The sequence below is a fragment of the Xenia sp. Carnegie-2017 genome, unplaced genomic scaffold (genome assembly GCF_021976095.1).
Source record: "Xenia sp. Carnegie-2017 unplaced genomic scaffold, XeniaSp_v1 HiC_scaffold_2, whole genome shotgun sequence".
In the NCBI taxonomy this organism is placed as follows: domain Eukaryota; kingdom Metazoa; phylum Cnidaria; class Anthozoa; order Malacalcyonacea; family Xeniidae; genus Xenia; species Xenia sp. Carnegie-2017.
In genome coordinates, this window is record NW_025813482.1 from 7,925,295 (window position 1) to 7,938,438 (window position 13,144).

The following is a 13,144-nucleotide window of genomic DNA, read 5'->3' on the forward strand; positions in this document are numbered from 1 at the left end:
TAAAGTAATCTTGATTGAAAGGGGAGTCCAAAAACAACATGTCATTCAGGGCTCATCATTTCACAAGGTAATGCGTTTTTTATTTTGCTAAAATTTTGACAGTTTTAAAGAATCTGGACAAAAGTAAACTATTCATTGGTAATATTTTTATTAGTAATACATTTTTCAAACTTTAAAAATTTTCTGTAAAGTTTGTGTTTATATTCAAGTAACCATTAAAGTGGTTGTAACTATTGTTGGCAATAAGTAGTTACAAGTTTTCCTGTGCGAAGAGCAGAGGCGAATTTTTACAGTGATTGAACCCATAATAGATTAAAAAACAGGCTGGCTTCGTAGCTGGGGAGGAGGGTGCGTTCTCCCCTGATATGAAAAAAAGCCTGTTTGTACATTGCATTCATTTTCTATCTTCAACACTCAAGCCACTCGCGTGACTCATCGTGCTTCTTAAAATAAGAAGTAATAGAAGTCAAGATTCAGAAAAATTTCGCATAAGGTTTGGTAGAAAGCTGCTGAGTAGATTCATTCATAATTGTCACAAGCATTGACAATGAGACAGAGCTGGTCTTTGGTTGTACTAAAATGTTGCTGACATACGTAAGTTGCATGTACTGTGATGTAAACCACACTCAAAAAGCTACACAACACTAGTTGACGCACGATAAACAAAAGAATCTATTGGGAGGAAAGATAAACACACATACTATTGGGCATTTAGCAGTCAATCGTAAAAAGTACAGTGTAGTAAAGATCATTGACAGTTATAACTGTCAGGTGATAATTACTAAGAACGAACAGGAAGTCCACCCATTAAAAGATTGATTGGTCCTAATGGAACGTCTTCATCAGAATCTGAACTATTTTCATTTTCATATTCGTCACAAGAATCTTCATCATCATCACTATCACTATCATCATCACTATCGCTCTCATCTTCCTCAGATTCATCATCTTCCGTCTCAGATTCAGAATGATCACTTTCATTCTCTTTACCGCTCTCATCAGAAGTAAATTGTTCTGACGAATATAAAAACAAGAAAATGCAAAATGCAATGTAAAAATAACGAATAAAAACTAAATTTAAGTTCAAAACGAGATAAAAATTTATTCTTGCTTAAATAAAGAAAAAATGGCAAAGGTTTGAGACTTTGAAGGCACGAAATAAACCCATCTATACTCTACGTTATATTAAGTTCAGATATGCAGCCATTCTTACCTTCGTTAATTTTTTCGACAAGAACATTTTGATATTCAACACATACTTCATCGGAAGGATCAACAGTCAAGACTACAATAAAACAATATTTTTGTGTCAAAAGAACGTTTGTGGGTTTATGTGAATTTAGACGCCCATATTGCTGGCAAAAATATGAGTTTTGATATAAAGCTAAAAAATTTTTTTCCATCGAAGGATAAAAAAATAGTTGCAATGACATGTATGTTTCTGCATGTTTTCATGTCCCAAGCAACTTTATTTCAGTTATTCTTTAAAGAATAACTTTTATAGCTAAAATCTTTAAAGAATTATCTTTTGAATAACCTTTTATCCACATTTTGCAAAAAATGAAATGCAAATAAAATGCTATGCACATCTCTCAATGACTTTTTTTAGACTGTATATATCTTTGCTTGTGCGTCACAAGTTAAAACTTTGAATTCGTAATTCAACTTTATCCATGGGCGTACTAGGCAGGGAAACGCGGCACCCCAAAAAATGTTTGGCTGACAAAGCCAGTCGGGCGATATTTGCTAGAAAGTTGGGTAAATTAGGAATGTTCCGACCGCCCCCCCTAACAAATGTTGACCAGTAAGCCCATGACTTTATATTAAAATCCCACAGATTATTATTTTTTGGAAGTTCGCGGAAGTTTTGCATTTATTTCACAATTTATAACGATGAAATCATGAAAGGCTTTCATTTCAAGTGTAAAAACTCGGCAACAGAAATCCAAACTTTACAACTATGAAATCATGAAAGGCTTTCATCTCAAATGTACAAAAACTCGGTAACAGAAATCCAAACTTTACAACTGTTTCATGATACCAGCACACAATTACACGAAAATTGTTATTTTTCTTACTTTCATTACAAAGTACAAGAGCCTTTTCGTAGTTCTTTGCCATGATACAACTTAAGAACTGCAATCAAATGAATTAATTTTATTCATTATCCACTACGATACAATACAAAAGATATCTTAAAATGCATCATGACAATAAAAAAAGTAAAGACAAAGTCGTAATTGAAACCTACAATGATTACTTTCTACGCGAAATCGATCGTTACTCTTCTTAATCAAAGCAAGAAGATAGAGGTAATTACGGTTAAAAACAAAAAGAAAATCATGTATAGCATCCTGTAGAGGTCTATATTGTAGAATTGGTGGTAGATCTAGAGATTAATATATATTATCCTGCTGAAGTCTTTTAAAGTCCATGCCTTCAAATTAAAGCATCTTAAAAAGACCTATTAGTTATTACAAGGCCTACCTCCGCCTTCAATTCTATTGGGAGGTCTTTGCTTGTATTGTTGACAAGAGAAACATGGTTTTCTTCACGAGGTCTTAATAGGTCTTTCTGATCTTCAATTATAGCATCTGTTTTTATGGAAGTAGAAGAAATCTTTAAGTTTCTTTGATCTTCTTCGTATTTGGATTCTGCAAGAGCAGGACAACACTAACTTTGATATCTACATTTAGAAGGTAAATATCCCTATGTTTTGTATGCAGTAGACCAACTCTTAGGTGATATTGTACAACTCGTTCAGAAAAACATCATAAATCATAACGCATTTAATAGCGCTATAAACCAGAGTTGTCATGTATTTCGCTAGACCACAAAGCCAGGTCAAAAAAATACAGTAAAAATTGTCAATGATAAAGTAAAAACTTCCATAGCTATTTTAAATAAGATGTACAGCAAGAGCATATCTTCATGCAGTACAGCGATTTTGAAAATGCCTGCTTTCTCTCGCAGAAGTATAAGTCTGTAGTCAAAATCTTTGCATCATTCAAACAAAAGTTGCAAATTTCATTGTCATAATGTTTGGAAAACCAGTGAAATACTGGTACCGCCACAGGAACAAAAAGCCTACACTGACATGCGTTAGTGTCTTCTTTAAACTAAACATCATATCATGTATGGTGCGACATGTTCATCCATTCATTAAACAAAAAATAAAAGAAAAAAAATTTCCAATAGGAAAATAGAATTCTTCAATATTTTCAAATTTCAATGATTTTCGGACATGTACACTTTCTACTAGAGCTTAGGCTTTAACAGAAGCTGGAGTTTTCTATTTACATATTTACATGCAACATTAGTGTTTCTTCCCTTGCTTAGTGGGTTTTTCATCCTCATTTTGTTTATTACCAGTCTTGTATGATATTCTGGGATCAAATGTGTACTAATCTTATAGTCACACTGCAACAAAACCTTCTTTATTATTGCTTTTGTCAAATAAAAAAAAAAATGCTATGCAATGCAAAGCAAATACAATATTTTGTTACTGCAGTTATTAAAAAATAAATTAACAGTGAATAATCAGTGTTGTACTTGTGGTACTTTCCTCCGTGATTTTAGTATTCTCATTCAAATTGTACCTACCAATACAAAGTCTTCCACCAGCACTGTTGCTCCTTTCAAAAGAGTTGAGTTTTCTTTGCACTCTTTCAGCACTGCCATGTCTTATGTAATGCTTTATAGGAACTTCAGCTTGCACATTGAATTGAACATTACTGTTTTCTGAGATAAATATAAATTTTACATAACAATAACAATGAAACTGAAGTTAAATATATAACCAAACAATGAATAAATATGTTTTCACAGGCATGGAAATCTAGACAAACGTTTCAGTTCAAAGTTGTTCTTTTCATAAAGTACTTGTTTTAACCTTTTCCTGTGACCAATAGCCCAAATCTGTATTCATTTATGATCACCAGAAATTGGCAAAACTCTTCGAATATTTGAATATTCAACCAAATATTTACTACAGTTTTAGCACAAAAGTCAGGTATCAATAGAAATCACTAATGCTAGAATGTACATATAACAGATATAATGTATAAAAGTGTTTTTGCAACAAAGAGATTATAGAGGATGTTTATTCTAATGTGCATCATCAGATATTTTTAAAATTTAGATTGTATATTAGGTTTAGCAAGAAAAATTTATTGAAAAAAATGTTGTTTGTAAAATTACTACTAAAAGTCGTATATCTCACCTGGTGGCAATACTAGAAGCTTGTTTGATGTCTATATAAGAAGAAAAGTTACCTTAAAACTTACAAAGTGTACTAAAAAAAGTCGGAAATTGTTACTTACTCATTATTTTCTGTCTTGTTAGGTTAATTTAAAGTTTAAAACTAAACTGACAGAATATAACTGAAATCTCAAATCACTGAAATAATGACATACCTTTTTTTTTACCTTGCAAAAGGTGGTGAGATAGGTCTAAATACATAATGAAAATTTAACAGTGAATAAAATCATTATAAATTATGTTTAATTTCAAAAAAACAGGGACATTCACCTTGAATGAGTTGGATTATCCGCCAGTAACATTATTGATGGACTATTTTGAAAAAGATCTTGCAGATACTCACTATGTATTCAAATTCAAACATCTTTACAGTATAATTTCTGTTTTACAACAATCACCTGCCACTTCAAGAATATACAAAACGTCGTTTTACTTAAATTCATTGACTTCTCAAAACCACATTCTGCTTCCCTTTCTATTTGTTTCTCTTGCATACAAAAACTTTAATTTTGAAACCATTAGAAACAAAACAAATTACGTAATAACATATCCCAAAGTGCAACGTGGCACAAATTATGCAAATTTTCATGAGAAAATTAAAGTTTAAAACATTTGATTTAAATTTAAAGTATGCTGTATGATTTTGGATATTTTGTCTCACAGAAGTTGGAATTTTCCACATTTTAGTCGTTTGGTTGAACATAGCTAAAATTTAATAATCGGTGGCAAAAAATTACCTTTAAAATTTCAAAAAATTAACACATGAGTGAAGCCAGACATCATATTTTTGCATAAAATTTATTCAAATCGCTTTTCCGAGATGGGATAATGAGGTACCATAAAGTATAGAAGGCATCTTATTTTACAAAAAAAGAATTCCAAGGATCGACTCGAGCGAATTTACCGTTGTTGATAATTTTTTATTCAATTGCAATATTTCAGAAGTTCAAAAAACTACGAATAAGGCCTTAACATTATAAAATATATGTGAAATGCAAAGTATTGACATTTTCAAGCGAGCCTGAATTCTAATTGATGGCTACTCAACAATTTTGTTCTTGTTTTGGAAAGTTACGGCCGAAGTACAAGAGAAAGGTCGATCAGATTTTTCCAAGAGACGCTAATGATGGGTTAGATAAATCCAACATGGATAAACTGATATTTTACGCTATTTCGTCGTCAGAAAAACTCGATAGAATCGGAGCTTACGTAGCTAAAAAATTGGAAAGTTATGTTTATTGGAGACGTAATGATTTTGCCGTCATTACAATGGAAGCGATGGAACAGCTATTGTCTGCTTGTCATGCCTCTGATATAAATTTATTTGTGGCAAGTTTTTTGAAGATGGTTCAAGTACTGCTTGAAAGTGATGAAATTGCATTACAAATCCGAGCCACTGAGTCATTTGTCATATACGCCAACATTGAAGAAGATATCCCATCGTACCACAGGGAATACGACTTTTTTGTATCCAAATTCTGTGAATTGTGCCACCGTGATATTGAAAGTGCTGACCAGAACAACAAAATAAAGATGGCTGGTCTTCGTGGCCTTCAAGGCATCTTTCGCAAAACTGTCTCAGATAACCTACAGTTTAATATTTGGGATGAAGCTTTCATGGGAAAGATAATGCCATCTTTACTACATGTTTTAGAAAATGGGGATAGGCCTCAATGTTTTTCTGATCAGGACTCTTCACCATTGGAAAACAAGCCATTTGGTTTTGCAAAGACAATATTGCATGACATTGTTAGCGAAGCAAGTTTTGGTAATGTACGAGCTGGAATTGAACCTGTTTTGTTTCACCTAGATTCTGCTGGTTTATGGGTACCAAGTAATTTTGCAATTCAATGTTTTAAAATTATATTGTATTCAGTCCAGAACCAATACTCCTATCTTGTAATTCAAATGCTACTCAACCACCTGAACAAACATACTAACAGTTCATTAGAAATGAAAACAAACTTAGTTGAAGTAATTTCATCATCAGTGGCAATTGCTAGTGCTGAGTCCATGGGTGCTTCAATTTTAGAGGTATTTAACACATTGTTGCAGCATCTTCGAATCAGTGTAGATGCCCATGGTGAAAGGAGTAGTTCTCAGGAAGCATTTGAACAAGCTATCATCAAAACTGTTGGTGCTTTTGCCAAAGTTTTACCTGACTACCAGAAGTCTGAAATCATGATGTTTATTGTTGCAAAGCTTCAACTTGGTATAGAAAATTTGGATGTATATTCTGACCAAACAAGTCAGCTGATGCAAAATGATATTCATAAAGAATCACTGCAAGAAATGTATTTGCTTTGTCTGTTGAAAGTTGCTAGAGTCTATGATTCCAAAGAACTTTCAAGAACATTTCCTGACACTTTGCTTGATGCCCTTCTTAAAGTTACCGTATCAAGGAACATAAGAATAAGCAAACTGTCACATGAGGTACTACAAACTCTCCTAGACAGACATGATAACCTCTTGAAACTGAGTGTTGAAAGTTTATCCAAAACAATTGAAGAAAATGATATCATAGTGAAAGAATCTAACAAAACAGATTCAGTCTTCTTTCAAAAGAAGAAAGATGGACTATTTTGGCATATTTATGAGAGTTTTTCAAATCCAAGCAACAGTCGAGAGAATATCCTTGTTCTTTATAAAACATTAGTTTTACTTGCAATTGAAATCAATGATCATGAAACATTGATAGAGATTATTCGTTTTGTACTTAGTCTTCAATTGGTCAACGAAGAGAGCACATTGACGCCAGTAAAAGCTGCAATTCATGCTGTAGTTTGTTGTCTTCTTAATTTCATTGCTGAACTAATGGATCTTAGCAACCTTAAAGAGGTAATTGCCACTTGTATTAAGCTTCGGAAGGAAAATAAGTTCCTCCTTCCACAATACGCATTTAGCGAAGCAGAGGTGGAGTTTTCAACTCAAGAATTACCTATCAGTTTGTTAATTTCTTCGCAAGATGTAAGTAAAGCACTTATGGAAGATGGCTTTGAGATAAATCTACTGTCGTCTCCATATATTCCTCAACCGGTATCAGAATTGCCAATTCGGCAATTATATGAACGAACGCAATCATTGCGTTCGGAAACAGGCTCAGTTTCTTCTGCAGAAGGCGCAACTATTACAGAGGAAGTTACATTCGAGTTGCTGAAAGAGGTTTTGTACACAACAGATGGTCCATCAATTGATGATGAGCCAATCTTAACCAATCATTCGACATTCAATGATATTGCAGCGATCGCGGACGGTCGTTCTCGTGAATATAATGTAAAAATTGACGATGTTTTGGAAGTATCTGGTTTGTTATTCGAAGAAGAGAGGTTTGAAAATGCACCAAGTATGTCGTCATTACCTGGAGAGGATAATTATGAAATGAATTTTTCTGATAAATACGTGTATTAGACGGAGATGATGATTCTTCACTCAAAACATTTTGCTACTGTGCTATGCGTCTTTTCATGCTTTAATTTGCAGTGAAACAAATTTAAGCATCTGTAATTAGGAATCAATGCAATTAATTTACTATTAGAAAAATGTGAAGCTTGAATGTTGTTGACCAATAAATTATTTGATGCGAACGGAAAGTATACGTAATGTTGTCGTCTTAGCCCACATAATCTAGTCACTCATTTTAACCTATCTAACGAGCTCATAAGAAACATGGTACAAAGTAAGAACATTGAATACAGCACACTAGAAAGTTGACTGGCACACGTAAATTTTTCATTTCTATTTACTCGTACTTCGTAACATAAATATCAAATAATTTACAATTTATATGGGATTAAAAAACGTGCGTTGTTTTTTAAAAAAAGTTTTTACAAGCTTACAGAGAATCGTTATTTCACAAATATTGTTGAATTGACTTAATGTAAGTTGAATGCAGTTACGGAATTTTTGAATTAGTCATTTGAAATTATGCTTGACAAGGGAGGGCGTTTGGTTTTTGGCAATTGAATGTACCAGGCATAATACCACCTCTGTCGCTGCCACGCACAAAACGTATAATCTTTCTTTTCTTCTCTGAGTTTAATAACGTATCAAAATAATCAATTGCTTTAGTCAGACATATTTGTTGCTCTTCTGTGGTGCTGCTTAACACATCAGGCTCATAGGATTGTTCATTAGTTGAGCAAGAGTCGCTTTCTTCTTCGCTCTCAGATTCCTCATCTCCGAATACGTTGGACTTTTTCAGCAAAGCTCGACTCATTAATCCGTGTGTTGCAATCTGTTTGCCAAGTCCTAAGTTAAATTTCACTGTTCCTTTTTCGCGGCCAGATGAGAGTTTGAAGTGAAAAGATTTTCCGGTGTTTTTGCATTAGATATTTTACCAAAATAAGGTGTTGAATAAGGTGGTGGTGGTAGAGGTGGGGGAGGCTCACATGGTAAAGGTGGCGGAGGTAATTTAGGAAGTGGAGGCGAATGGGAAATAATTGAATTAGATTTTCTATCTTGTGCAACAGGTTGTGATGCAAACGTAGATTTAAATGCAGCTGGAGAAAACTTCAACGATACATCACCACTAAAATAAAAGAAATATGTATGCATTACTTTGTGAATGATTAAACATAAACTGAAGAATACTACTCTGACGACCACTCTGAAGATGACTACCGTTAAGGTTGTCGAAACGTCAGTCAACAACAACAAAAACAGTCCTTCTCAGGACTATATCAACCTGGACGATCTACATCTACAAACATGTAACGATACTCCCGGGTTCAAACCATTTACTTTAAACATAAACTGTTGTTTTATATCGCAAGAAGATAAAAACGCACAAACCCCGAAATAGCCACACTTTTACCAACATCAGAACCGATTTGTCTTCCTTTTCTTCGACGATTTTCTGTAAAATAACACCACTCGTTAGTATTGATAAGATATATTTATAACACACCAACGAAACGAGATATATATTCTAGAGTAAAATAAACAACGGTCTACTGTTCGGGAATAGATCACATTATGGTTACTGGTTATCAAGTATTTGTTGAAAAACTCCAGACTTGATTGCAAAAGTTATTTTTAGACTACGGAGTAAAATATCATGCAATCACCCATACTATACAATGCAATCATCCATACTATACAATGCAATCCCCCATATTATACAATGCAATCACCCATACTATACAATTCAATCATCCATACTATACAATGCAATCCCCCATATTATACAATTCAATCACCCATACTATACAATTCAATCACCCATACTATATGATCACCTATGTATACATAACCTTACTATGTATAGCTATACTACACAAAGACAGAAACAATGTCGTTTGCAAAAACTTACGGTGTGAATTTCTTGCAAACTCTCTTCCCTTTAAATCTTTTAATCTCTAGTAAAGTCAACACCAAACGATGTTAGAAGAATCTATTACTACAATCCCCAAACAATATAAACCCAAAATGTCTAGGATTTCTTTTTTTGTTACGCAACTTCTTGTCAACCTACTCGTGTATGAAGTATGTCTGGTGCCATTAATAAAAGACAATTCAAAATTGATAAAATGAATTTTGTACAAAATATTCATTTCCTTGTCTAAAATACGCGAATAAAGAGAAAAACATTATACCTGTCTATGTGCATGATCATATGAGTTTACATGATTATCGTACTCTTTGTATTTGAAATATTGTTTGTCGCATAATTCACAATAAAAACTCTCTTTAAGATTTTTCAAGCTTTCTTCGATAGTTTTCTCTTTCTCTTGTGTTTTCTAAAAACGAATTATGGTTCTAGTTTAGTACAAGTAGTGTTCACCCGAAGAAAATTGCAAAAGTCGCAGCTTTTTCATTCATTCGTAAATAATCCATGTACTATTTTGCCACATCAAAACAACACTACACTTTCTTGAATGTCTGTTTGAAATTCCATTTATAATATGATAAAGGTATATTATCAGGCTCTGGGGATTGGTACTTAATTGTTCAAGAGGAAGGTGAATAGTATTTCTAAAACTTTCTAAAAACAGATAACGGCTGCATTGACATCAGAACGTAAAATCAATAAATAAAAGTGTCCGTTTCATGTGACAACAGTAAACTAAAATCTTTACAAAGAAATTAGCTACATATTTATTGAGCATCGATAAATAGTACTATTTATTTAATCAGAAAACATACCTGATACTTCATCTTTAATTCATCAGTTTCCTCTTTTTCTGCTTCCAATATTCGACGTTTGTTAGATGCCTCATTAGCATGATCAAGCTAGCAAAGAATTAATCAATATGATGGAAGAATTGGTTAAATGAAAACAAGCTATGTAAAGCTGCTTATCATCAATCATAATGGGTAAAATTGACGAGCATATATAATACATAATTTTCATTACAGTAGCTTATTAGCAAATTCCAGAGAATATTTACGTACCTCCATTGTAAGTCTTCCAAGACACAAGAAATCCTCTTTTATGACCATTGGTACAGGGTTTAACCTGCCTATAATTTTTTTTCAAAATAAGAAAAATCCCTTTACATACGTATCTTGATCAATTCTTAAACAGTATACAAAGAAATCCTTCCCACATATAAAACCCCTTTGTTCATGTTTTGCAAAATATACGTATAAGCACGCTTTCGAACATTCTTTAAAATCAAGTCAAAGAAATAGAGCCATGATTTATTTAATTTGAACATCACAACTGAAAAAGTTGACAAGAAAAAAAACATGTTATAACCACATGTCCTAGTGAGAGTTTTAAAAACAGAAGTGGCCTTAAGAAAATAGAGATGTTCATTTCATAGACAAAGAAACTAGTATGTTAGAATTTAAGTAACCTCCAGAGCATAAAATTGAAACTCCGGAAGAAATCTATTTCTGAAACAATTTATGAATAGTTCATGCCCATATAAATCACCTTGTTTGTTTCGGCCCAGCCCTGTTCCAGACTTCCAACCAAGTTTCAAGGCAAGTTGGTAACCCACATTTTCCTACACAGAGGGATGACAGACATTTCGGGCAGTACTAGCCAAGACAAGGCCAAAGAAATAATATTAGAATCAGATATTATAATATTATGACAGCAACCCAATCAATAAAACAAATCAGATGCATAAGTAATGCTGTTCTATAGATTATATAATTATGAATTATGATATGCAATCACCAAATGATATTTCGGACAAACAAACTGTTACGTACTAAGCCCTGTCATAATGACTAAGCAAACCTTTATGATTGTTCCTAAATGAAGTATGATCTTCTCAATGAGTATGTCTCCTTAAAGTTGTTTTACCTCCACCTCACATGCCATGTATTAAGGAGAAACTATTCAAGATCTTAGTCTTACTTGACACATTGAAATACCTCTGAAATATGCTCATCAAGTGAAGATTTTTTGTCAATATCTAAGTCATGAGTCGTATCAAACTCAGCTGGAATGTTGGCAATCTGATGAAAGAAAAAAATTACATTAACATGTTGACTATAGACTGTAAAAACTATACAACAAAATGAACCATTTTCTGCTGAACCAAGCTTCTGTTTATTTCTAGAAAAAACTTAACAGTTAATCCATCATATACTAAAAACACAAAGCTGAAAGGCTTTGTTTATCAATGTTTATCAATAAATTTCATTATACATGTGTAAGTTTTCCAGCACTTAACCCCCTTGCCCTTATTAAGGTGGGCCAACAGTGCCTTTAATAATAATGTCTCACTTGCACTTTATTTCCTGTTTAAGAAAGTTAAGATTGCATCATGGTAAATTGAATGAAAACGGACAAGTTGAGTTTGAAATGATTATAAGCATTATTTAAACAATTTTATAATTAATATTTGGTTGTCTTGCCTTGTCTTTTTTATTAACATTTAACATGCCATTCAAAGAATACAATGGACAGAGTTTGAATTACTACATTGAGCACCAAAGCAAAACAGGAAATTTGTGATTTCAATTTTGTATATGGCAAAAGGTTAGTCTTTGTTTTAAGCTGGTATAAATTTTTTTGTTTTTGTTTTGCCCTGCTGTTTGTCTGGCATCCCTGATTTCATTGGGCCCTTTTATTTCACTTAGAATCTTATAAGTCATAACTTATGTTATCTTCGCTTTTAGGCGAGTTTCAATCTGAGTTTGAGTGGCTTTGTTCAACTCTTAGTTTTATAAAGATATTTGCTAAGACAAAACTTTAAATATCTTTTGTATCAAGGCTGCTTACAATATCAGAAAATATAGTAGTAAATATACAAAAACATTTCAAAAATTATCTTTATTTACATATGTTTTTAAACTATAAAAGATGAGAAATTTAAGAGGAACTGTGGAACCTTTAAAATAAATTTGAAATTGGTTGGTGCTTAGACAAAATGATATAATTATATGACATCAAATTAAACAGGTATACATACTTATAACTTAATTCCAAAGCAATCATTCGAGAATCATCATAATATGAATATAAAAATGTTCATATTATACTTATAACTGACAGACGAATTTTTTTTAACCCCCTTACTGCACTCGTTTATTTCATTTAACATGATGAATTTGCCTACCTCATACGGCCGATCTTCGTTGAATCTAGAAAAAGTAGCCATCTATTCTATTTGTGCTCTTCAGAATTTACGTTGTTGGAAATGTATGGCAGAAAGTAGATGAAGCAATTATTGGCAAAGTACATAGCACTTTGTACGCACAATACAAGTACAAGGCATCTGGATCATTGATAATTGAATTTTATAGAAAACTGCATGTGCTCGATATGAGTTTCAACAATTTCAGCGAAGGAAGTGGCAGCATTAAATTCTATAATATCTTTAGCGACTTTCTTATTCTTTGTCGTTGCCAAAACCAAAAAATAAACTTATTGAAAGAACTGCCTTATTTCCGCTGAGATTTATCGAAAATGACTGCTTTGCAG

The 13,144-nt window shown here is 32.8% G+C and overlaps 2 protein-coding genes across 2 annotated transcripts; one reads left to right on the plus strand and one right to left on the minus strand.

Moving 5' to 3' along the window:
• Window positions 1-4,914: 4,914 nt before the first annotated feature.
• On the plus strand, window positions 4,915-7,844 carry LOC124440610 (protein EFR3 homolog B-like). The gene has a single exon (XM_046991016.1). It carries the CDS (start codon window positions 5,296-5,298, stop codon window positions 7,666-7,668), a length of 2,373 nt encoding a protein of 790 aa, XP_046846972.1. The 5' UTR covers window positions 4,915-5,295; the 3' UTR covers window positions 7,669-7,844.
• Window positions 7,845-7,967: 123 nt separating this feature from the next.
• On the minus strand, window positions 7,968-13,144 carry LOC124440612 (G patch domain-containing protein 8-like). Its single transcript, XM_046991018.1, has 9 exons — window positions 12,780-13,144; window positions 11,590-11,673; window positions 11,141-11,213; window positions 10,654-10,721; window positions 10,405-10,491; window positions 9,855-9,998; window positions 9,572-9,617; window positions 9,052-9,115; window positions 7,968-8,788 (listed from the first exon to the last, which is right to left on the minus strand). Exons 1-9 carry the CDS (start codon window positions 12,819-12,821, stop codon window positions 8,521-8,523), a joined length of 876 nt encoding a protein of 291 aa, XP_046846974.1. The 5' UTR covers window positions 12,822-13,144; the 3' UTR covers window positions 7,968-8,520.

Excerpts from the sequence above, each read along its gene's own strand:
- LOC124440610 (XM_046991016.1), top strand. The coding sequence starts at position 5,296 with ATGGCTACTCAACAATTTTGTTCTTGTTTTGGAAAGTTACGGCCGAAG.
- LOC124440612 (XM_046991018.1), bottom strand. The coding sequence starts at position 12,821 with ATGGCTACTTTTTCTAGATTCAACGAAGATCGGCCGTATGAG. Across the intron at positions 9,116-9,571 it reads GTTTGCAAGAAATTCACACC|AAAATCGTCGAAGAAAAGGA; the intron begins GTAAGTTTTTGC and ends GTTATTTTACAG. Across the intron at positions 8,789-9,051 it reads AAAAGTGTGGCTATTTCGGG|TGGTGATGTATCGTTGAAGT; the intron begins GTTTGTGCGTTT and ends CTTTTATTTTAG.